Below are 24,455 nucleotides of genomic sequence, written 5' to 3' on the forward strand. Positions count from 1 at the left end.
TGATGCACACATTTGGCCTCTATGCACAGGCTAAGCTTATGAACATGGGAAATTTCAAGTGAGATGACCTGCTCTGCTCATCAACCTGAAGCACTGATTAGCTTAACCATTATACAATGTGTGGTATGGAGAACTGACGTTAAAATACCCCTGTCTTTCCCCACGAGTGTCCAGTACAAAATTCAGACTGTTTTACTTCTTCTTGAAGTTCTCGCAGAATACTATGTTTTTTCATGCTTCTGTTTGGTAAACACAGCAACTTTTTGTGACAGGGTCTTGCTCTACAGCCCAAGCTAGCCTCAAACTTGCAGCCCAGGCTGGCATCAAACTTGCAGCAATCTCCCTGCCTCAGCCCCCCAAAGGCTGAGATTATAGGCATGAGCCACTAACCCAGCTAATATATTTCCAGGAGCTACAGTAATGTCAAACAGCCTTACCAATGGTTCCGTGTGCGCGCACCTTTGTAAAGGAAGCAGTTAGGAGGCCTACAGTGTGATGCAGTTTCTATTTACTCATCTATGCACTACCGTTTAGCAACATAGCAGGGCCTTCTGATTATCACATCCAGTAGGCTTACATGTGTGGCTGCCTCTAGACCAGTGGTTCTCAACCTTCCTGATGCTGCCACCCTTTAATATGGTTCCTCATGTTGTGGTGACTACCAACCAAAAATTATTTTCTTGCTATTTTATTACTGTAATTTTGCTACTGTTATGAATCACAATGTAAATATCTGTGTTTTCCAATGGTTTTAGACAATCCCTGTAAAAGGGCTGTTTGACACCCCCAAAGGAGTCCCAACCACAGGCTGAGAACCACTGCTCTAGACTCTCCAGGGGCAGGAGGAAAGAAACTGAATTCTCCATTGGGCTAGTGTCCCATGTCTATAATCCCAGCACACAGGAGGCAGAGGCATGAGGATCTGTGAGTTCAAGGTCAGCCTGGTCTACAGAGTGAATCTCAGGCTAGCCAGGGTCACATAGTGAGACTCTATCTCAAATTTACAAAAGAAAGAAAGAAGAAAAAGAAAAAAAAAAGGAAAACAGAAAGAAAAAAAAGAAGGAAACTAAAAAACTGACTTCTTATAAATAAAAAAGGACTGATGTAGGCACCACTGGCCTATATGCCAGAACACATTTGCAGGTCCTGTTTCACATAAAACACACCCTGCAGGGTGGGGGATCAGAGTGACTCCCAGTCACAAATCACACCCACCAGATGACCACTCTGGCTCTCTAAGGGTCAGCCATGGGATACAGTTCTTTGTCTTTCCTGAGGAGATCATTGTACATCTGGTCATATGTGGTTTTGAAGTCGTAAACATTGGGCTTGTCAGGTGCTGGTCCTGGGAGCTTCACATGAGTTCCTGTTCCAAAGGAGCGGACACTGAAACCTCGCTTGCTGGAAGACACAAAGAAGAAAAAACATCACAGTTGGATTTAAACATACAGTTCTCAGCCAAAAGAAATAAAACAAAAATGAACAGCCTACTTTTCTTTTAATATTTTATCAATTAATTAATGTATCTATTTATTTATGTATGTGTCTCTAGTTCTATCATGTAGGTTCTAGAGAAAGATCTCAGGTCATCAAACTTGGTAGTAAGTGCCTTTATCAGCCATCTCACCAACTCTTTTTTAGGGGGACACAATGGCCCAATAGGTAAATTTACTTGCTGTGTAAGCCTGATGACTTTCTTTTTTTTTTTTTTTTTTTTTGGTTTTTCGAGACAGGGTTTCTCTGTATAGCCCTGGCTGTCCTGGAACTCACTTTGTAGACCAGGCTGACCTCGAACTCAGAAATCCGCCTGCCTCTGCCTCCCGAGTGCTGGGATTAAAGGCGTGCGCCACCACGCCCAGCTGCCTGATGACTTTCAATTCTGGAACTAACATTGTAAGTTGTCCTCTGGTTCTCAAACACACAGTGTCCCCACATTCACTGTACGTGCTTCCATATATACCATACACACAAAATGAGGTTTAAAGAAATTAAAACAAGGGCTTGAGAGATGGCTCAGAAGGTAAGGGCACTGTCTGCTCTTCCAGAGGTCCTGAGTTCAATTCCCAGCAACCCCAAGGTGGCTCACAACCATCTGTAATGAGATCTGGCACCCTCTTCTAGCCCACAGGCACACGTGCAGGCAGAACACTGTATACATAATAAATAAATAAATATTTTAAAAAAATTAAAACAATAAAAACAACAAAAGTGAACTTTAAGTATTAAGAAAATGCTTTAAGTTTTTACTTTTTAGTGCACATGTAGGTTTTCATGGGTGTGTGCACATTTGTGCGTGTGAAAGCCACCACACTTTCCTCCTCAGTGCCCCTCCACCTTTTTTTAGGAGAAGACGGTAGTTCAATTCCTCTAGAATGGCTGGCCAATGAGCTGCAGGAATCCACCTGTGCTCTCACCCAAAGTACCTGCCCCTAGTGCTAGGGACACACATACACACCCACCCGACTTTAATGTGGATGCTGGATTGTCATGTTTACAGAGCAGGCACTTGAAAAAACGAGTATCTGCGAACCTGTTTGTTTGTTTGCTTGTTTATTGAGGCTTGGTCTTTCCAAATCAATCAGGTTGCGCTTGAACTCGAGACCTTCCTGCTTTAGTCTCCAGGGTATTGAGATTAGTCCTATGCCACCACACCAAACCTACACTTTAACTGAATGTTAAAACCATTTTTTAAAAATTGTGTAACAAGCTGGGCGGTGGTGGCGCACGCCTTTAATCCCAGTACTCGGGAGGCAGAGGCAGGCGGATTTCTGAGTTCGAGGCCAGCCTGGTCTACAAAGTGAGTTCCAGGACAGCCAGGGCTATACAGAAAAACCCTGTCTCGAAAAAAACAAAAACAGAACAAACAAAACAAACAAAAAATTCTGTAACAAGTTACATGAATTCAATCAGAAGAGAATTGGTATTGCAAAGCTAAATGTAGGAAATTCTAGCTGTTCAATGCTGTTACTCCAAACTCAAAATGCTGACTGACTGAAATTTAGAACACTGTAGTCACCTGACCAACCCCTTAGCAAGGAAGACTTAAGTACACAAGCGGGGTCCTGCAGAGACAAATTGTCACAACAGCTGCAGTGACTTTCATGGAACCCAGCAGGGTGCAGATTTTGATAAACCAGAGAAAATGCAAAGAGTTACAGACCAACCTAATTAGACCTTACAAGCCACATCTACATCAAGAGAAAAGTGCCTCAAAACAGACATTTCTGTGTTTAACCAGGGACCTACCATTGTCTGTCACAACAGGTTACATTTACAAGAAGTTAATTTAGAATAGAACTTGGTTTTATTTTGTTGTGGTTCTGGTTTTTTGAGACAGATCTCACCACGTAGTTTTGGCTATACTGGAACTCATTATGTAGACCAGGCTGGCCTTTAACTCAGAGATCCACCTACCTCTTGCCTCCTAACTGTTGGGATTTAAGGCATGCGCCACAAAGCTCAACTGACTCCGGGCGTGGTGGCGCACGCCTTTAATCCCAGCACTGGGGAGGCAGAGGCAGGTGGATTTCTGAGTTCGAGGCCAGCCTGCTCTACAAAGTGAGTTCCAGGACAGCCAGAGCTATACAGAGAAACCCAGTCTTGAAAACAAAAAACAAACAAACAACAACCAAAAAAAACCCAAAAAAAACTGACTTGGGTTCTTTTAAACTTAACAAAAGTAGAATCCTTAAAATTTTTGTTTTTTAAACATGGGGGGCTGGAGAGATGGTTCAGTGACTAAGAGCACTGGCTTCTTTTCCTGAGGTCCAGAATTCAATTTCCACATGGTGGCTCGCAACCATCTATAATGGGATTTGATGCCCTCTACTTGTATGCAACCATGCAGACAGACAGAACACTCATGTACATAAAACAAATAAATCTTTTAAAAAAAAATTTTTTTTAGATTTATTTACTTTATGTGTATGTGTCTTGCCTGCATGATGTCTATGGTCAGAATAGAACACTGGACCCCCCATAACTGGAGTTGCAGATGATTGTACACCATCATGTGGATGCTGGAAACTGAACTCTAAACTCTAAACTCTGTAAAATTAGCAAATACTCCTAACCACTGAGTTACCCCTCCAGCTCCCAAAAATGCAACTCATAGCGGGCCCTCCCCTCCCCCAGCCCCACACACACTTTTTGGCTTTCTGAAACAGGATCTCACTATGTAGTCTTTGCTGGCCTCGAACTCAGAAATCCACCTGCCTCTGCCTCCAAAGTGCTAGGATTAAAGGCATGTGCCACCATGCCCGGCAGTCTTGAAACTCTTTAATAGGCCAGGCTGGCCTTGAGCTCACAGAAATCTAACAGCCTTTGATTTCTTAACTCTGAGATTAAAGGCTAGTATCACCATGCCTAACTCAATCGTTATGATTTTATAAAAGTATCACTCTGGTACAGCTTTTTTGCTATTGTTTTCAGACAGGGTCTCAGTATGTAACCCATGCTCACCTGGAATTCACTATATATATCTGGCTAGCCTTGAAGCCAACACACACAATTCTGTTTTCATTGTTGTTCGTTTAATTGTAACTCAGCACATTTAGAATTATCTAAAACGTCTTTGACTGTCACTACTGGGTAAGCATGCTGTTCAACGTCCTGATATGTGCAGGACAAGCGCTTGTTTAGACTCATCCATCCAGACCCAAATGCTAAAAGAAACATGACTCATAACCCCACAGAAGGGACAATTAACATGAACTTAGAATTAAGAAAGTGACCTGTACATCTAACAATATTTTATTTCATGTGTAAGAGAAAAACAAAATGTGCAGGTACTAGTTTTCAACTATTCCATTTAAGAGTTCAAAGTGAGGAGCCGGGCGTGGTGGCGCACGCCTTTAATCCCAGCACTCAGGAGGCAGAGGCAGGCTGATTTCTGAGTTCGAGGCCAGCCTGGTCTACAAAGTGAGTTCCAGGACAGCCAGAGCTATACAGAGAAACCCTGTCTCAAAAAACCAGAGTTCAAAGTGAAAAAGGAAGTGATGAAGACCTATTCTACCATCATTTGACGTTAAGGCCGGAGGACCATAAATCTGAGGCTGTACTGGACAATAGTCTATATTGAGACCCTAAAAAGTAATGATGGAAATAAATATGACAGTGAAGAAGAGTAAGGAAAACTGAAAGCTCAGGTTTGTTTTTGAGTTATTTCTTACAGAGTCAGGAACAAATAGAGAAGGACCAATCAGACAAGTTCACTGCTATATCCTGAGGATGTACATGGTAGCATGCTGCAGGTATAAAGGAAGTGACTGGGACTGTGAACAGACAACAGCACAATGACATGAACTAGGATAGATTTCTCAGTGCAGCTAGACACAAGGCTGCTCAGCCAGCATTTACAGTACATGAGTTCACACCTACGTGAATAAAACCACCTACACCTGCAAACCCAGAACCTCACTTCCAGAAGCTCATTCAAACATAAAAAGGGGGAGGGGGACACACAAAGACATTCAAAGTGTTGCCTGTGACCAAAAATGCCATTTGTTATAAGCCACTTGGTTATAAGTTTATGCAGAATCCTTTGAAGTTCTATATCATCATCTCCAAAACAGGAGCATACTTGTCTGGCTAAAAGAGAACTGGTACCAGGCAACACAGTCCTAGATTAGAACACACATCACTTACAAAGAGTTCACAAAGGCAGACATATAAAAAATAATTCTAGCTAGGTTCTGTGGTACAAACCTTTAACCCTAGCCCTTGGGAGGCAGAGACAGGCAGATAGATTCCTGAGTTTGAGGACAGCCTGTTCAATAGAGCTTGTTCCAGGAAAGAGAAACCTCGTCACAAAATTAAAAAATATTTTATATACATATTTTATATATACATATACATACATATATACACATATGTACAAGCACACACACATAAATTATATATATAATATGTACACACAAATATGGTTATATTTTATTGGTTAAAAAAACCAAATATATACAAATATATATATATGGTTTTTCTGTCCTGGAGCTAGCGCTGTGGGACACCTCAGCTGAGGTTGATAAAAAGCTGAGTCAGTTCCCCTGTTTCTAGAATGTCCAAGCTGTATAACTAGGCCCCCAGAGTATGACAAAAGGAATACAACCTAAAGCAGAGAATCATCATTAAGTCCTAAATCCGCATACACCCAAACTATGAAACCTGAAACACAAAATTTCCAATGTTCCAACAAATAGTGAGTAGGAAAGCAACAAAGCCAGCTGTTGTTTATAACTGCAAAGGCGACACAAGCAAACTGGGACATGTGACAGGAAATTGAAACACAATGCCTTCTTGAGAGGGTCAAGGCATTTGCTTACCAACCTGGATAATATACAATAAAAGAACTACTTTTTAGGGAAACACGAACAAGAATGAGGTATGGTGGCAGAGGTCCAAAGAAGCACCATCCGGTTAGAGCATCTGCTTGTCTCTCTGTTGTTGTTTTACAGTTCAATTACTCGCCCTAATTACAAGACTTCACCCTCCATGAGCATGCTCTGCAGGAGTGCTGGGATTAGGGATCACAAGACAGACTTGCCTCTTCAAGCCAACGAGTTTAAAAACAGAACAAGTATAGGGGCTGAAGAGATGGCTTTGCAGTTAAGAATATTTGTTCTTGCTGGGCAGTGGTGGTGCACACCTTTGATCCCACCCAGCCCTTGGGAGGCAGAGGCAGTTGAGTTCGAGGCCAGCCTGGTCTACAGAGTGAGTTCCAGGACAGCCAGGGCTATACAGAGAAACCCTGTCTCAAAAAACAAACAAAATGTATATATGTATGTATACACACACACACAAAATACACAAATTTGTAAAAGGAAGATCACACTACAAAAATTGGCTGGTAGCAATGCCCAGAAAGAAGGGATGATCATCTCTGAAAAGAGCAAGTCTTAAAAGTTCCTACATGTTACAAAAACTGCACAGTAAACCATTGTAACAGGAACTGAGAATTATACAGACTTGAAAATATCTGCAATAAGTCCTGTGTCTGAAGTGATAAGAAGTCATTATATTATTAGCTAAATAAGGCTCTTCAGTATGGATCAGGAGTAGTTCTGCTCTGAATCCTGGCACGTTCTTCACAGGCATGAATGAAGTGAAAGATCTCAAGTTTTATAACCAAAGCTACTTGTGACCAAGTGTGAATAAGCTGGGTATTCAAAAAGTCACCTTAGTTGAGTCAAACCAAGAAAGACCTGAGACCACTTTTCCCAAAAGGTCCCTTCCTCCATTGCCTAAGATCTACACTAAAGGGATTACCAGAATATTTTAACAAAGTAAAAAGCTAGAGCCAGGTGGTGGTGCACATCTTTAATCCCAGCACTTGGGAGGCCAGCCTGGTCTACAGAGTGAGTTCCAGGACAGCCAGGGCTATACAGAGAAACCCTGTCTCAAAAAACAAAACAAAACAAAAAAGCCGATGCCTAAGGCTCGTTTCTTTTTGGTCATTTCCCTGAAGTACTTTAAGTGAGATATAGAGATAGACCCTTTGGCTCAAGCCTGAAGTCTCAGCTACTCAGAAGGCTAAAAGGCAGGGAAAGCAACTTGACCTCAGGGTTCTGAGACTAACTAGTCTAGGAATCCCAAAAAAACAAGTAAGGTAGGAGACAGAGTCACTTTAAATGCACATAACATCCTCATTATACAGACCAAGCAGGTCCCCAAGAACATTGGAAAGTGCATGATAGACACGGCCACAATCCCCAGAAGGTTCTAAGGCCGATGCTGCATTTTCCACAGGGAACATTCTCCATTTGAATCTGTCTACATTCTTACATCATCCCCCAAACAACCTGACCTAGCCTTGATAAGACTGCAAGCCCAAGAGCTGCCTGCATGGTCAGCCCATCACATTAGGAAGTGCCTCCCCTCCCCCAACTTTCTGAACTATTACTTTTAAGCATCCTAATTAAAAATAAATTGCAATGCAGGTCTTTCACCACCACCACCACCAAAAAAAAAAAAAAAAAAGCTGTTCCCAAGTGGCAAAAAGGCTAATTAGCAACAGAAGCTCTGCTTTCTTTGAAGCTTCTGAAACTGGCATAACAGCCCATCTTGTATGGTGACAATCTGCTTCTTACATAAAGGCAGTGAATGCTATAAAAATACTCCTGACAACCAACAGCTTTGCCTGAAGGGCAACTATTCTTCTAAAAATAAATGTCTTTCACACCTATCAAAAATCTATAAGTGAATTCTTTGTAGAAAATGCTACACTAAGGGCAAACAAAACTGTTTCACTAGTGTACCAAAGATGGAAAGTAAAATGGTAAAATGCCAAAGGAAATGTCCCAAAACCTAACACAGGTTCTGGTATTCCCCTACCACTTAATGTTCTGTAGTGATAAATGGGATTTTAAAGTATGATTTTAGCAGAGCACTGAAATCCTGAATCCACTGCTTCTAAAAACAAGTCCATCTCAAAACAGGAAGTACTAGGGCTGGACAGATTGCTCAGTGTTAAGAACACTGTCTGCTCTTGCAGAGGTCCTGAGTTCAGTCCCCAGCAATCACATGCTGGCTCATGACCATCTGTAATGGGATCCAATGCCCTCTTCTGGTGTGTCTGAAGACAGCTACAGTGTACTCATATACATTAGATTAATAAATAAATAAGTCTGAAACAAAGAGAGGAAGAAAGAAAGAAAGAAAGAAAGAAAGAAAGAAAGAAAGAAAGAAAGAAAGAGAGAAAGAAAAAAAGAAGAGAAATAAGAAAAGAAAGAAAGCGAAAAAAGAAAGAAATTGGGGTTTGAGCTTACAAGTTTAAATATCTTTAAATACGCCAAACCAACAAACAAATAACTGGCCATGGTGGTGTTTGGCTAATCTTAGCATGAAGACAGCAGAAACTTAAGAGTTTGCTGTCAGCCAGTATGTCTAATTAGTAAGCTCCAGATACATTTGAGACTTTGTCTCAAAACATGATTGAGAGCAACAGGAGGTTAACTAACTCTGGCCTCCACACCCCCACACTACAGGTACACGCACAGGCAAGATGAACTTAAACAGCTTTAAGAAAAATACTCTCGTAGAGGTGCTCATCAGACCATCTCTCCTAAGCTTGTTTCTCCTACTCTGGGACTTACACATACTCAGCTAGGCCTCACACCTGCTTGCCTATCACAAGTCTATCTCTGTCTCTTACTTTTAGATGGGGTCCCATGTAGCCCAGGCTGGCCTGGAACTCTCAACTCTCTATGTAATAACTACAACAAAGGGCAGGCGTGGTGGCGCACGCCTTTAATCCCAGCACTTGGGAGGCAGAGACAAGTGGATTTCTGAGTTCAAGGCCAGCCTGGTCTACAAAGTGAGTTCCAGAACAGCCAGAGCTATACAGAGAAACCCTGGGGGGGGGGGGGGGGGCGCGGCAAGGGGAATGACGACAAACAAACAAACAAAAAAACCCTACAACAAACTTCTAGTTTTATTGCTTCTATCTCATAAGTAGTGGGATTATAGACACGTGTTATCACATCATTTTTTTTTTAAAGATTTATTTATTTACTTATTTATTATATGTAAGTACACTGTGGCTGTCTTCAGACACTCCAGAAGAGGGAGTCAGATCTTGTTACCGGTGGTTGTGAGCCACCATGTGGTTGCTGGGATTTGAACTCCGGACCTTCGGAAGAGCAGTCGGGTGCTCTTACCCACTGAGCCATCTCACCAGCCCCTATCACATCATTTTTAATGGGGTGCTGGCTAATAATAAAATTACAGGTTGCGCCGGGCATGGTGGCGCTCACCTTTAATCCCAGCACTCGGGGGGCAGAGGCAGGTGGATTTCTGAGTTCAAGGCCAGCCTGGTCTACAAAGTGAGTTCCAGGACAGCCAGGGCTATACAGAGAAACCCTGTCTCGAAAAACCAAAAAAAAAAAAAAAAAAAAAAATTACAGGTTGCTTTCTGCCTTAGCAACGTGCAAATAAAACAAAACAAAAAACTGTAGCAGGCAACACACTAGTTGAGGCCTAGCCTGTTTTGTTTTTGAGACAGATTTCCTCTGTGCACCAGCCCTGGCTCTCCTGGTCCAGGCTGACCTTAAACTCAAAGATCCATCTGCCTCTGCCTCCAAGTGCTGAGTGTGCTCCACCACTTCCTATTGTCTTCTTGAAGTATACTTACTATTTTTCTATTTTGGGGTTTAAAAAAAAGAAAGATTCTTTCTTGAGACTGAGAGGCAACGGGGAATGTATAAATATGCAGTATTCTGGAAAACACCCTTAAAAAATGTAAGAATGTGAAACATGCCCACCATTTGTCCAGTGATGCCATTTCCAGGAATTTATGCTAAAATAGTAACCAGAACCTGTGCGAAGATTTTTACACAGCACAAGGAAGTTGTCACTTAAGTTAGAATCACTTGATGCCTACTAATGAAGAACAATGACAAAAATCAATGGCTGTAGAGAATCTCTGATTACCCATAACCTCACCCTTGTTCATTAAACATGAATAAGTATATTTAAATTCAACATGTAAATATGAAAGAGGAAAAAAGAGCAGAGAACTGTGTATTACATTTACAACCCTAGCATGGGAGGCAGAGGCAGTAAAGCCAAAACACAAGTTCAACCAGAGCCTGAGCTACAGTGTGAGATGAGCCCAAAAAGGGTGTGGGGTGGGGGAAGGATGCTGGAAGATTGGTCAGTATTGAGGCAGAGCTTGCCACAGGAACCTAAGTGTGAGTCCCAAGACTCAGGAGAGAACCTGTCTAAAAGTAGGTAGATTGAATTACTGAGGATAACACAAACCAAAGTTCTATCTCCAGGTACAATGTAAAAATACCTAAAACTAGTAAGTCCACAGTATCTCAACAAGAGCAGGTTATAGAGTGCTTTTTAGACCTGTTAGGTGTATGTGTGTATAGATAACTCACAAAGGCAGGGCATGGCATCATATCTTCGTGATCTTCTCACTCAAGCAAGATGAATTTTAGTTCAAGGATACAATCTGAAGTAGGATATGGACCCCACCTTTTTTTTTTGAGATGGTGTCTTACAGTTTAGGCTAGCTTTATACATTGTAGCCCCTACTGCTTAAATTCAAACACATCACCATCTACAAAACAAACAAAACTAAGTAAAGGCTATGCCCTATGTCAGCCGTTCTCAATAACCGCTCAAACCACCTTCTCACAAGAGTAACCTAAGACCATCAGAAAACATACTTATATTTACACTACAATTCATAAAAGCAGAATTAAATTATAAAGTAGCAACAAAAATAATTTTATTGTTGAGGGGGGGTCACTGCAAAATGAGGACTATATTAAATGGTTGCAGCATTAGGAAGGTTGAGAACTACTGGTCTATGTACTAAGCATTACAAAGAATGAAACTTCAGAATTTGAGATAATAGACAACTAACACTCTGGGTGACTAAGAAAACACAAGACAGTGCTTGGTATGGTGGCAAACTCCTATTAGTAATAACAACACAAGGGAGGCAGGTGAAAAGTGAGTTCAAAACCAGCAGCACACCTCTAATCTCTAAATACAGAGGCAGCCAATTCTCTGAGTCTGAGACCGACCAGGTATACAGACTGAGTTCCAGGACAGCCAGAACTACACAGAGACCCTGTTTTGAGGGTAAAAAAACAAAAAACAAAAAAACCGACATTGCCAAAAAATAATATTTGTAAAAGTTTTAAAAGTTCACAAACCGTTAACTCTGGGGGAAAAAAGACATTTCTACTGTACTAAGTTAAAATTTACAAACCCCCATTTTAACTGTAATACAGTGCATCAGTTTCTCATTTTGTCAAGAGATTTTTTTTAAAGATAAAATACTATCAAAGATGAATGCCCTACTAGACACTGGTGAATTCGTGAAGAAATATGAGGAGGTCCCACTGAACCAAATGAATTCGTGTGCTCCAGAAATTACTGACTAAAGTTATGGGGCTGAGAGGGGTGGTGGCTTGTGCATGAGACTCGCAAACGAAGACAGCAATAAACAGTTCCTGACGTTAACAACTCAGATCACTGTTGTTGCTTCCAGACTCGTTCCATCTTGATATGACGTGTTGAGAGCTTTCCAATGTGGCCTGACGACACGTATACGGGGAAGATAAACACCAGGCACCCTTCGCAGCACGGAAAGACCTTGGCCTACCCCGTGATACTGCCCCGTCGTCCAGAACCCAGAGGCCCCCAGCTGTCGTATGGCACGCCACCTCTAGGATTTCGGGGATGCCTACTCTACCAGAGGGCGTCGCGCGGACAGATCCCACTGAGGGTTCGCTGAGCGTGTAAGCCGGGCGTGGCCCTACCTCCCGCGGCCCAGTCAGTACAGGGTCGGGGACTGGACACGAATCAGTGGGAAAGAGGAGGGGAGGGGCGGAGGGCAGGTGGAGCTTGCACTACCTGAGGATGTTGTGTGCTTCCATGCTCCGATTCTGGTTACTCGAGCACACCACCGCCACCCGCAGCGGCGATGACGGCATGGCACCGACCGAACTACCCACTGCTCTCGCTACGGAGCTCCCACCTAGAAGCCGGCTTCCGCGCGAGGAAGATGGCGGTAACCGGAAATCTGCGACACGGAAGTGAACGTAACGTAACGCGTGGGGTTGGCCGACGGTGCTCTCCTGGGCCGTGCTGCAGCAGGCGCGGGAGGGCGACCGGCCGACGCTGAATCAGCCTGAGAGCAGCGAAGGCCAGCGGTCGTGGACCACCTTCGCCGGCATGTGACGTCACAGATCCTGCGCCGGCAACTAGAGCGGTGTGAGCCGCGCCTGCGTCCGAATGTACCGTCGCCTTAGATGACGCGCTAGGCGCGGCGCTTGCGCAATACTGAAAACTTCCGTGGGACCGGCGTTGGGCGGGTGGGGGAGTCTCAAGTGCTTTCCGCGGCTTCTCTTGGTGTGGTTGGGAGGTTTTTCATTCCGGTTTCTTCCAGGTGGTCACTCTGCCAACTTCATAGATGCACTGGGCTCCAGCACTTCGTTTGTGTCCTATCTCTATCACGAGTACCTTCCTCAGATTCACTGGACTTCTAGAAGCACGTCACTTCCTCTGTGAGCCCGTTGCAGCTTAACATTTAAATGATACGAAAATATGGGTGAGGTAGTGTGCTCTTCAAGTTCGGCCAATCGGAAAACTGGCAGGAAAATCGCTTCTCTGTTGGAAACCAGTTTAGGTTGCCTATTGAGAGCTCGATCTCAAGAGAGAGAGAGAGTGGGAGAAATAGAGTTGCTGCAGGGCGTGGTGCCTCACACTTTTCTTTAATCTAGAACTCGGTAAACAGGTCGATTTATAGCCTGCCTGCCCGCCTAGTGACCTGTCCCCTCTAGCTCGAATGGAATGGTCAAGAAGTGAAGGGGATTAGATGAGTTGTTTGGAGATTCTGAGAACTCTTAAAGTTGGAGCAGTATGAGATTGTCAGGGACAAGAAGGTAGATAATGTGTAGTTAGTTATAACAAAAGCTGTGTTTTGCCGGGCGGTGGTGGCACACGCCTTTAATCCCAGCACTTGGGAGACAGAGGCAGGCAAGTTTCTGAGTTCGAGGCCAGCCTGGTCTACAGAGTGAGTTCCAGGACAGCCAGGGCTATACAGAGAAACCCTGTCTCAAAACAAAACAAACAAACAAACAAACAAAAGCCATAAATCTACCCTTTATTCCTATTATTCCTGTATCTTCCTCTTTTCTTTTTCATCCCTTCTCCCTCCTTTAAAAAGTATATTTTATTCGCTTATAGTAATTGTCTCAAAGACTACCTGTTTGCCTAGGCCTAGAATCTTCTAGCCTCCATGCAATTTTTTTTTCTTTTAAAGTTTATTTATATATATGAGTACACTATGGCTGTCTTCAGTCACACTAGAAGACAGCATGGGATTCCATTACAGATGATCGTGAGTCACCATTTGGTTGCTGGGAATTGAACTCAGGATCTTTGGAAAAGCAGTCAGTGCTCTTAACCGCTGAGCCATCTCTCCAGTCCTATTTTGAAACTAAATTTCCCACTATAAACCTCCTCATTGATATTGAAGTCTGCCATCATTGTTCCTTGTGTTTATGAGGAGGAGAATATTGAGAGCAAGCCCACAGAGACCATCACATGGACACTCTGAAAGCCAAAAGGAAAGTCTTTATTTTTGCCTGCTAGCTGCACAGAGAACTTGCCCAAATCGTGTAACCTTGAGCCTTACAGCTCTTTGACTTTATGTACAAAGAACATCTTGATTGGCATACTTCAGGTAGCGAGAAGCAGAACTGTGGAAGCCAAAAAGCAAGATTAGAACATTGAGGAAGTTTTTACTTGGGGACTTATGGACTGTGTTTCTATTTAGTCGGGTGTTGAGGCCTATGTGCTGGACTTTTTCTTTGTTTGGTTTGTTTTGAAGATTTATTTTGTGTGAGAACACTAGCTGTTGAGGCCTATGTGCTGGGTGGCTTTGTTTCTTTAAAGATTTATTTATTTTATGTGAGTACACTGTTGCTCTCTTCACACACACCAGAAGAGGGCATCAGATCCCATTAAAGATGGTTGTGAAATATGGTTGTTGGGAATTGAACTCAGGACCTCTGGAAGAACAGTCAGTGCTATTTATTTCATGTATATGAGTATACCTATGCTCTCTTCAGACACACCAGCAGAGGGCATCAGACCCCATTACAGATGGTTGTGAGTCACCATGTGGTTGCTGGGATTTGAACTCAGGACCTCTGGAAGAACAGTCAGCGCTCTTAACCGCTGAGACATCTCTCCAGCCCCAGTCAGTGCTCTTAACCGCTAAGCCATCTCTCCAGCCCATGTGCTGGGTTTTAAGTGCAGAATGGTGTCTCTAACATAGCATCAGTTGTGCTAAAGTCTGGGAGCCTGTTACAAACTAGGTGCCAGAATCCTTAGGTCCTCTGATCTGTTCAAGGGAACAGTATTAAGCAGCACGTGTGTGTTTTTGTAAGACTCGAGGATTTCAGGAACCAGTGAGGACATTTTCCCCACTTTTATCATACTTATTATTATAAAATTATGTGGCCAGGAGTGACAGTGAATACCTTTGTTTTATGTTTTCTTATCCTGGGTTTTGCTTAGTTGGCTTTTTTTTGTCTTTGGTGTTTTTGAGACAGGGTCTTACTAAATAGCTCTGTCTTGGAAATACCTATGTAGATCAGGCTGGCCTCAAATTCTGAGATCTGCCTGCATTATGCCTCCCAAGTGCTGGGATTAAAGGCCTGCACTACTCCACCTAGCTGGTAGGGGTTGTCTCCAAAAAACTAACAAAAAATATGTATGTGGGGCCAAAGTGCAAGGAGCATTTAGCAAATAGGAGGTGCAAATGAAACTGGGCAATCATTTGAGAAGAGGATTAGGGGTGCTGTGATTGCTGTAGTGTGATTTATCCAGTGTGCTTGGGCCTTTAAAGGATCCCCAGTTGCTAGTCAACAGGCCATTTGATAATTCTTAGCCATTAGAACCGCTTAGCCCTATGGCCTTCTGTGTTGGTTGCCTCTTGGATTTCTGGGAAGGGGATAAGTTATATATAAAAAGCCAGCTGAGGCAGAGAAAAGAGGAATTGGGCTAGCAGGGCAAGAAGAAAAGGCAGTTGGTGCAGAAGATATTGTTAGGAGACAGTTCAGCCAGGAGAAGCTGAGCTGAGCTGAGCAGATAGGCTGCCACAGTTGTGAGGGTTTGGAGCTGCTGGTATTGACAAAACTGGGAGAGGGGACTGTGTAAGCAGACTGTTGGGGGACTGGGGGGGAACAGTCGGGAGAAACATTTGAGGCTGGGAGGAGTGCTAGCCGGTAGCTAAGAGATCTGGTTACTGTTCTAAAATAGCAAGATGTTTTACACAACGCTTTCATACCATAAAGATTCTCTTCACCATAAAGATTATGATGAAGATCCCTTTTCATTTGCAGTCACAGGTAAGAGCAGACCTATTTACACAGTGAATATGAAAACCTCTGTGGTTTTCCAATGCTCTCGTAACACATCAGCCTGATATTCAAGGCATTATGTCTTGACACCAATCTCTCCTCTGTCTCAGAACGTAATGGCAGAGAAGCTAGACACTGCTCATCTCATGCCTTTCCTTCTAATATATGTGCTGCTCCCATCCGTTATTTCTTCTGCAGACATTACTTCACCTGTCCTGCTTGTCCAGCTATATCTCAGACACTTTTGTCACTAAATGAGCCACAACTAATGTCCCTTCCTTCAGAAAGGCTTCCCCTCCTGCCTCTTTAGTCCACTATCCTGTGCCTGCTCCAAGTGCCACAACACATTCAACTTGCCCTTATGTCTTTGAACATTCTTTTTGGAACTATATGCCCTGCTTATAGACTGTGAACCCTAAAAGGGTTCATACATACATACATATATACATACACACATATGCATATATGATACACATACACACCACACACATGAAACCCAGGGCTTATACATGCTGACCAATTCTTCCACTGAGCTGCCTCCCATCCCCTTTCCAGTATGCATAGGCCTGCTGTCCCAGTGTGGGTAAGATGATGTTTATAACCTCAGTACTTAGGTCGTGAGGGCAAGAGAATCAGTTTAGGGTCGATTTCAGCTATACAGAGCTTGAGGCCAGCCTAGACTACATGAATCCCTATCTCCAAAACAAAGTAAAGCAAAACTTACTGTCTGTGTACAAGCCCTCAACCGAGTGCTCCCAGATCATACAGGAGGGGAGGGGAGAGGAGGGGCTAAGTGATATCACAGCCTTGTGCACACTGAGTGGTCACACTACCAAGACTACAGAGTTGGACTCTCTCACTGATACCTGTTTCAAGGCAGAAGGTGAGAAACCTAAGCTGAAAAATTCTTTTATTTTTTATGTATATAGGTGTTCTGCCTGCATGCATGTCTATATCTGTATGCCTGGTGCACTCCGAGGCCTGAAGAAGGCATCAGATCCCCTAGAACTATAATCATAAATGGTTGCCAGCTAACCATGTGGGTGCTGGGAATCTAACCCAGATCTTCTGGAAGAGCAATTAGTGCTCTTAAATGATGAGCCAACTCTCCAACACCTAGAGCAATTTGTGTGTGTGTGTGTGTGTGTGTGTGTAGCCCTAGCTGTACTAGAACTCACTCTGTAGACCAAGCTGGCCTCGTCTGTCTGTGTCTGCCTATCTACCAAGCCCCGGGATTAAAAGTGTATACTACCACCTCCCAGATCATGACATTAAAAAAAACAAAACAAAACAAAACAAAAAAACCTTTTAAACTAAAATGAAATCTTTTCTTTCTTTCTTCAGATTTTATTTTGTGTACATCTGCATGCCAGAAGAGGGCACCAAATCCTATAAATGGCTATGAGCCACCATGCCATTGCTGGGAATTGAACTCAGGACCTTTGGAAGAGCTCAGTGCTCTTAACCACTAAGCCACCTCTCCAGCCCTACCACTTTTGCTTTTTTTTTTTTTTTTTTTTTTTTAAGACACAGTCTCTCTATGTAGCATTGGCTGGCCTGGAAATCACTATGCAGACCAGGTTGGCCTCAAACTACCAAATACTGGGATTAAAGTGCCACCATGCCTGGCTATGACAAGTTTTGTTTTGTTTTGTTTTGTTTTGTTTTAGATTTATTTATTGATTATATGTAAGTACACTGTAGCTGTCCTCAGACACTCCAGAAGAGGGAGTCAGATCTCGTTACAGATGGTTGTGAGCCACCAAGTGGTGCTGGGATTTGAACTCCGGACCTTCGGAAGAGCAGTCGGGTGCTCTTACCCACTGAGCCATCTCACCAGCCCGGACAAGTTTTTAATAGCTTGAATAAGACAACTAACCTAACAAATCCCTAGTATAGTACTTAAGTCATAAAACTCAGTATGTTTCTCTATACATGAAAACACCTGCAAAATTAACAAAACACATTTATCAACCTCAAACATTTCTTATACCACTTCGTAATCTTTCCTGCCTTCTCTTCTCCCAGCCTTCAGTCATCTCCCCAGACAACCCACCACTCTCCAGTCAACACTAACATTGCTGCCTGTTACTATGGTCTGCATATTTTAGAGTTACAGTCTCAGGTAGTTCAGGCTCGCCGCAAAGACAATATATGCCTGGGAATGACCCTGACATCCTGACCCCCTTCATGTGACCAGGGTTCTAGTGCCCTGCTCCTTTGTCTGGCCTTTTGTTGTTGTTGTTGAGACAGGGTTTCTCTGAGTAGCCCTGGCAGTCCTGGAACTTGCGCTGTAGACCTCAAAACTCAGTGATCCACCTGCCTCTGGTCCCCAAGTGCTGGGATTAAAGGTGTGCACTTGGGCTGGTGAGATGGCTCAGTGGGTAAGAGCACCCGACTGCTCTTCCGAAGGTCTGGAGTTCAAATCCCAGCAACCACATGGTGGCTCACAACCATCCGTAATGAGATCTGACTCCCTCTTCTGGAGTGTCTGAAGACAGCTACAGCGTACTTACGTATAATCAATAAATAAATCTTTAAAGGTGTGCACTACCATGCCCAGGTTCCCTATTACCAGTTCTCCTGCTGTCTACTGCTGGTTGCTTTCCACTGTTTGGCCATACCATATTTTGATCAACAACCTGTAGATGGTTATTTGGGCTATTTCTAGTCTGGGGCTATTACAGACACCTTACACTTCAGCCATGAGCATCTCCGTGTAGACTGTGCATACAAACACTTTCAAAGTTTTCATTGAACTGATACCTGGAAGTGAAGCAGAAATAGGATTTTTTTCATTCTGTTTTGAGTTTTGGGGGCAATGCCTCACTGCTAAGCCTAAGCTCCCTTCAGGTTTGTAATCATCTCGCATCAACCTCCTGAGTGCTGGCCTGTGCCACCATGCCCAGCCTGTGTGTGTGCAAATTCTTCCCATTTGGATTAAGAAAAAGTCAGGAGAGGCATGGTGGCACACACCTTTAGTCCCAGAATTCTGGAGACAGAGGCAGGCGGATCTCTCTCAGTCCAAGACCAGTCTAGTCTATATAGCAAGTTTCAGCATAACCATGACTTTATAGTGAGACCTTGTCTCTAAAACGAAACAGAAGAGAGAGACAAGAGACAGAGACAGAGGGAGGGAGGGAGAAAAAACTGCTGAGGGGATGGAGGCATAGCTTCAGTGGTAGGAGCTCTTGCCAAACATGACAAGGATCTGAGTTTGGTCCCTAACATAGACAAGGCCTATGACAAGCAATCCTCTTGCTTCAGCCTGCTAAGTGAGATCATGTGAATATCTCATGTGAATATCTCATGTGAATACCACATGTTTGGCAATAGGCAGAATCTTTAAATAGTGATATTTACATTCCTTTGTGTGTGTGCTCATGGACCATGTACATGGAGAGGTCTGGCCACAACCTCCAGGAGTTGGTGCCCTCGCTCCACCTTGTAAGTCCCAGGCCTCAAACTCAGGTCATCAAGCTTGACAGGTGCCTTTACCTAGTGACCCATCTCACCAACCTACAGGCTCATGTAGCCAAGACTGGCCTTGAACTTCTAATAGCCCTGCCTCCACCTTCCAACTGCTGAGATGATAGATTTGAACCCAGAACCTAGCTTAAAATTTCTATAAAGTTTATCAATTTGTTCTTTTATGATACATGTTATTATGTGTGATGGAAAAAAAGGGTGCTAGATAGGATTAATGGTATATTGTACATTTCAGAATAGATCAGAAAACCCGGAGACATAGCTGGAAACTTCAAAATAGGGATGGGTATATAACTCAGTTGGTAGAATGCTTACCTAGCACACATAAAACCTTAGGCTTGATATCTCGTAATCTATAAAATCAAAACTGGTGGTCCATCAATTATTTCAGTACCCGGGGAGGGAGAAGGGTCAGAGTTCAAGCTGATCTTTGACTCATGAGTTGGAAGCTATCCAAGGCTGTAAGAGACTGTCTCAAAAAAAAAAAAGGCAGTCAGGGAGGGAAAGATGGGAAAAGGTAGAGGAAGACACAGAAGGCAGGCAAGAGGGGTGGTACATACCTGCAGCACCAGCACTCACGTGGCTTAGTCACATTCCTTTAATCTCAGCAGTGGGGAGGCACCAGGCAGCAGATCTCTGGGAGTTCAAGGCCTGCCTGTTCTACATAACAAGCTGCAGGGCAGTCAGGGCTCTACACTAAGACCCTGTCTCAAAAGCAAAAATCTCCTCAGTCATACTAGCCACAGTGACCAGTGGGTTTACACTGTGTTTTCTGAAAGGGTGTGTTACTGTCCTGGTTACAGTGAGTGAGCTTTGAGTCACTTCTATGTAACTCAGCACATGGAGGGTCTGAAATGCTGGTACACTTTTCATGGGGGTTCAGTTCACGCAAAGAAAGATGGTTATGGGTCATTCTGGTAGGCTAAGGTAGTTCCATGCTATGACTGTGTTTTTGAAGGTACGAAGATTAGAAGGTCTTGTTTTGGGTAAAAATGTAAAATGTCCCTGGAGATCATACTGAAATTTTTAAGAAGGGACAAACACTTGAGCAGGGTTGGGCTGGGGCATAGCTCTGTCTGGGGCATAGTCATGGGAACCTGAACAGTAATTAAATGGGTACAATTTATTCCTCTCCATATGTCTGACCTGTATGTTGGGGATTTTTGTTGTTTGTGTTTTCTTTCCTGGCCTTTAACTCAACACGTAGCTAAGAATGACTCTGAACTTCTGATCCCCTAGCCTCCATGTCCTGAGTGCTGGGGTTACAGGTATCTACCACAGTGCCCAGTTTATATGGTGCTGGACACTTGCAAGGAAAGCATTCTAACGACTGAACCAGCCGGGCGTGGTGGCGCACGCCTTTAATCCCAGCACTCGGGAGGCAGAGGCAGGCGGATTTCTGAGTTCGAGGCCAGCCTGGTCTACAAAGTGAGTGCCAGGACAGCCAGGGCTACACAGAGAAACCCTGTCTCGAAAAAACAAACAAAAAAAAAAAACCCAAAAACAACTGAACCACAGTTGAATTACATTGAGGGCCTAGGGAAGTCTAGAGCTTTGGCACCAGAAGAGCCCACATGGTTCTAGCTCTAGAATCAGACTGTGCCGAGGGAGCTAGGGTACTTTAGATAGGGCACTTCCAGAGTGCCAGCTCCTGCCCATGCAGGTTGAAGACATCAGAACACACCTCATGAACAGTCTAGATCCCCAAAGAACAGCAGTGGAAGAAAAGCTGGACTGCAAACCTCTCCCACTTCTGCTCTGGCTGTCTAGACAACCTACTATGTCCTCCACCCCTCAGACAAGTCTGGGCACGTCACTACACCCCCAACCTTCTTCCTACCCCCTCTCGATGAGTCACTCATCAGACCTGGCTCATCCCTGTCTTGTTCAGGGTTACAGGAATATAAGTGTCCCAAGGACATTCTAGGCATGAGTGGCTCACACAGTAGCCTAGGTTCATTTTCTCTGCCTAGTCTTACTCCCAACTTTAACACTGCAGAGGGAAGCCACACTGGGGAGAGGACCCTCTCTTAAAGCTGCCTAACTGTTGCTTGTCACAGCTCAAATGGGTCATTATTGTGTGTCGAGGCTATTTCTAACCACTGCTAGTTCCACCTCCCCAACCCCCGCACAACACAGCTGGTCTAGAAAGAAATAGATACTATCCCAAGGTCTGAGGGTGGACAAGCAAGTTATGGACACCCTGACTGTCCTCCTGCCTGAACTGTAAAGTCAGCATTCCAATGAATATTGCCTGGGGCTGATCTTCCATCCCTGCGGAAAGCTTTAAGGCCAGCCACTGGACTAATGCCTGAGGCCCTTGGAGGAACTGAATCCACCTTCCCTTCCCTCACCCATAGCCTCCCCTCCAACATTCCAAATAAACACACAAGACAGTGTTTTTGGTCTGAGAGTGATGGACATTTAGATGTTGGCAACTGACCAGTGCCTCACAGGGAACGGGCAGAGCAAAGACAGAGAGGTAGGACACGGGTGCTGCCAGCCAGGGCTCAGGTCATCATGGTCGCTGGGGTGAGAATAGGAGGAAAAATTGCCAAGGTTAAGTTCAGTGGTCAGAGCCCAGGCTCAGAGACACAGGGGCAATGCCTTATTCTTCCCAATATCACAGGGTGGCTGAGTGACCTCAATCAGGTGCCTGTATGTGTATCAGGAGGTAGGCAAGACCAGCCTCTGTCCATGCAGAAGGAGGGGCAATATCACTGGGGTCAGATCTCAGGTGGTAGGTAGTGTGAGAAGATCTGGGCTAGTAAAGTAGCACTGTGGCCACTGAGGTTTCTTAGGCTTGGGATCCAGACCACAGTTAAAGGTTTGGCTGGGCAAGGCTGGCAGCTTTCCTTCAGCCCCTCAGGATCCCTCAGCTGTCTTCCCAACCCCCACCCTCACCCTGAAAAAAATCCTAATCAAGGCAGTACAAGCAAAAGGAAAGGGTGAATCCCCAGCCTCCTGAGGTGGAGGACACTCACCCCTGGATGCAGCAGCTGGACATTGGGCCCAGCCTGCTGAGCTACATCATGGCTCTTGGCTTCTCAGACACCCACAAAGGAAGACAAAACAGGGCCTGTGAACCCTTGCCCCAGGCTCCTGGAAGTCTCAAAGATGGTGTGTCTTCAATGGGACTCTGACCTGAAGCATGCATAAGCCAGCCAGTCACAGGGCCACAGTCCCCATGGACAGCTGAGGGATGATGGGTGGCTCCTGCAGTGGGTCAGAGATACTAAGGCACAAAGCTAACCTAAGCCCACTGGGGTAAGGTGGGGTGGGTACAGGCTCCAGAGGTCACTCCTCCCAATCTGCAAAGTACAAAGTGACCAAGCAACAATCACGGCCAAGCTTTGATAACCTGGCACAGGATGAAAGTTCAGGTTCAAGATCCTGGGTGCCAGTGGTTTTTGCCAGAAGGGAATGTATATTCTGGCCAGCTCTATAAAGGCCTCTGGAGATGGAGAAGACCCCTGGCTGCCACTGACACTCTAGCCCAGGCCTATGGGCCAGTCTGAGGCCTGAGTCTGGAAGGCAGATACCCATCTGGGGCTGGCAAGGTCGTGGGATGATGCCAAGGTCCCTGCATGGGCTAGTTTCCATTAGGCCCTCCATGGGGATCCTAAAGAGGGAGAGGGAATGAGAGAAAAGCAGAGAGAGGGCCTTAGGGTCTCAGCGCACTTGGCAGATGGAACCCAGGTGGGCGGGTCGCCTTGCGCTTCAGGGCTGCCTGCGCAGACTGGGTCGCCGGAAGGTCGGGTGCATGAGGTTCTCGGTGATGTAGGCCACCAGCAGGCAGATGACCACCAGCATGACACAGATGGAGCCGCCTACCGCCGTCATGGCCACCACGATCTCCTGCATAGCTGCCGGTTCAGCGGTGAACTCCACGCACTCGGCCAGCTCTGGCGGGACGACGGCGACCTCGGCGCGCAGCGGCAGCTGCTGCAGGCACAAGCGGTAGCGCACGCTGTCGTGCACGTCCGGTAGCAGGTAGTCGCGGCAGGAGGCACCCAAAAGCACGCGATCGCAAGGGAAGCGTGTATAGGTGCCACGCCACGAGCAGTTTAGGGCGAAGACGCGCACGCGGCGCGCCTCTGCAGGAGCCAGGCGCCACTGCAGCAGCACGCTGCGATTGCGCAGGACGTGGGCGCGCAGCGAGCCACCCGCCGAGGCCAACGTTTCGCAGCCCGGCGTCTGGCAGCGGAAACCCCGAACGGGGCTGCGAAAGCACAGGCGCCCACCGCCCGTCTCTGGGCCCTCGGACAGCACCTTGTAGGGGCACCAGGGCGCGTCGGGGGCCGGCTCCCAGCCGGGCGGCGTCGGGTCCACAGCGGCGCCAGACGGTGGCGCGCATGCAGCCAGCAGCAGCAGCAGCGGCGGAGCGCGCATCCTGCGGCTGGGCCGGCGCGACGGGGCGCGGGCTCGCGAGCGCACGGGGCGCGGCGGAGGGTCACGCGGGCCGCGCCGCCGCAGCCGCTGCCGCGCTCGCCCCACGCAGCGCCCTCCGCCGCCACCCGCTCCGACCCGCTTCACGCCCACGCCCGGTGCGCGCTCGGACCCAGCGGCAAAGGCGGGGCTGCCCCACGTCCCGCCCCCTTAACCCTCTCTGGGCCGCGTCCCAAGGGCATGAGAGAGTCTACCTAGCACAGGCAGGTGTTGAACGGTGGTCCTGGGACAGGCCCTTGCCACAGTTGATGAGAACTCCGGACGGTCCCTCTATCCGGTGCTGGTCCCGCTATCCGGTGCTGGCCCATCGTGGCCAGCAAGAGCGTCCTGTCCGCTCTGACCAAGAGGATGGGCACAGGGACTGAAATGTAACTTCACTCTGAGATCCTGGATCTTTGGAGTAGATGGCATCCACTAGGGAGGAAAATCTGAGCCCAAGGCTTTGACTTGGTGAAAATTGATTATTCTGCACTCCTGAAGAGATGTTGCAAGGTAGATCTCCTCTATCTCATTGGTTCCTTCTCGTCGTTGGCTCTTGAAGAGGCTCAGGACCAGACAATGAAAATGACCCCACAAAAAGCCACCCCGAGTCAGGCCGATAGAATCCAAGATACTTAAGAGCTAGCCTGC

General features: G+C 45.6%; 2 protein-coding genes across 2 annotated transcripts in view; both read right to left on the reverse strand.

Annotated features, from left to right (window-relative positions):
* Ssu72 (SSU72 homolog, RNA polymerase II CTD phosphatase) overlaps positions 1 to 12,739 on the reverse strand; it is a 29,918-nt gene extending 17,179 nt beyond the window's left edge. The window contains exons 1-2 of the mRNA XM_021159338.2: positions 12,370 to 12,739; positions 1,258 to 1,401 (exon numbers count right to left, since the gene is read on the reverse strand). Of these exons, the coding sequence (XP_021014997.1) occupies positions 1,258 to 1,401; positions 12,370 to 12,449 (224 nt within the window). The 5' untranslated portion in view covers positions 12,450 to 12,739. The remainder of the gene's footprint in view (positions 1 to 1,257; positions 1,402 to 12,369) is intronic.
* A 9,036-nt stretch (positions 12,740 to 21,775) lies between these two features.
* Fndc10 (fibronectin type III domain containing 10) lies at positions 21,776 to 23,931 on the reverse strand. The gene is made up of 2 exons (XM_085838514.1): positions 22,361 to 23,931; positions 21,776 to 21,903 (listed from the first exon to the last, which is right to left on the reverse strand). The coding sequence occupies exon 1, from the start codon at positions 23,766 to 23,768 to the stop codon at positions 23,097 to 23,099; it is 672 nt and encodes a 223-aa protein (XP_085694640.1). The 5' UTR covers positions 23,769 to 23,931; the 3' UTR covers positions 21,776 to 21,903; positions 22,361 to 23,096.
* Between the last annotated feature and the right edge of the window lie 524 nt (positions 23,932 to 24,455).

The sequence above is a fragment of the Mus caroli genome, unplaced genomic scaffold, assembly GCF_978045245.1.
Source record: "Mus caroli unplaced genomic scaffold, Mus_caroli_1 scaffold_6, whole genome shotgun sequence".
Taxonomy (NCBI): domain Eukaryota; kingdom Metazoa; phylum Chordata; class Mammalia; order Rodentia; family Muridae; genus Mus; species Mus caroli.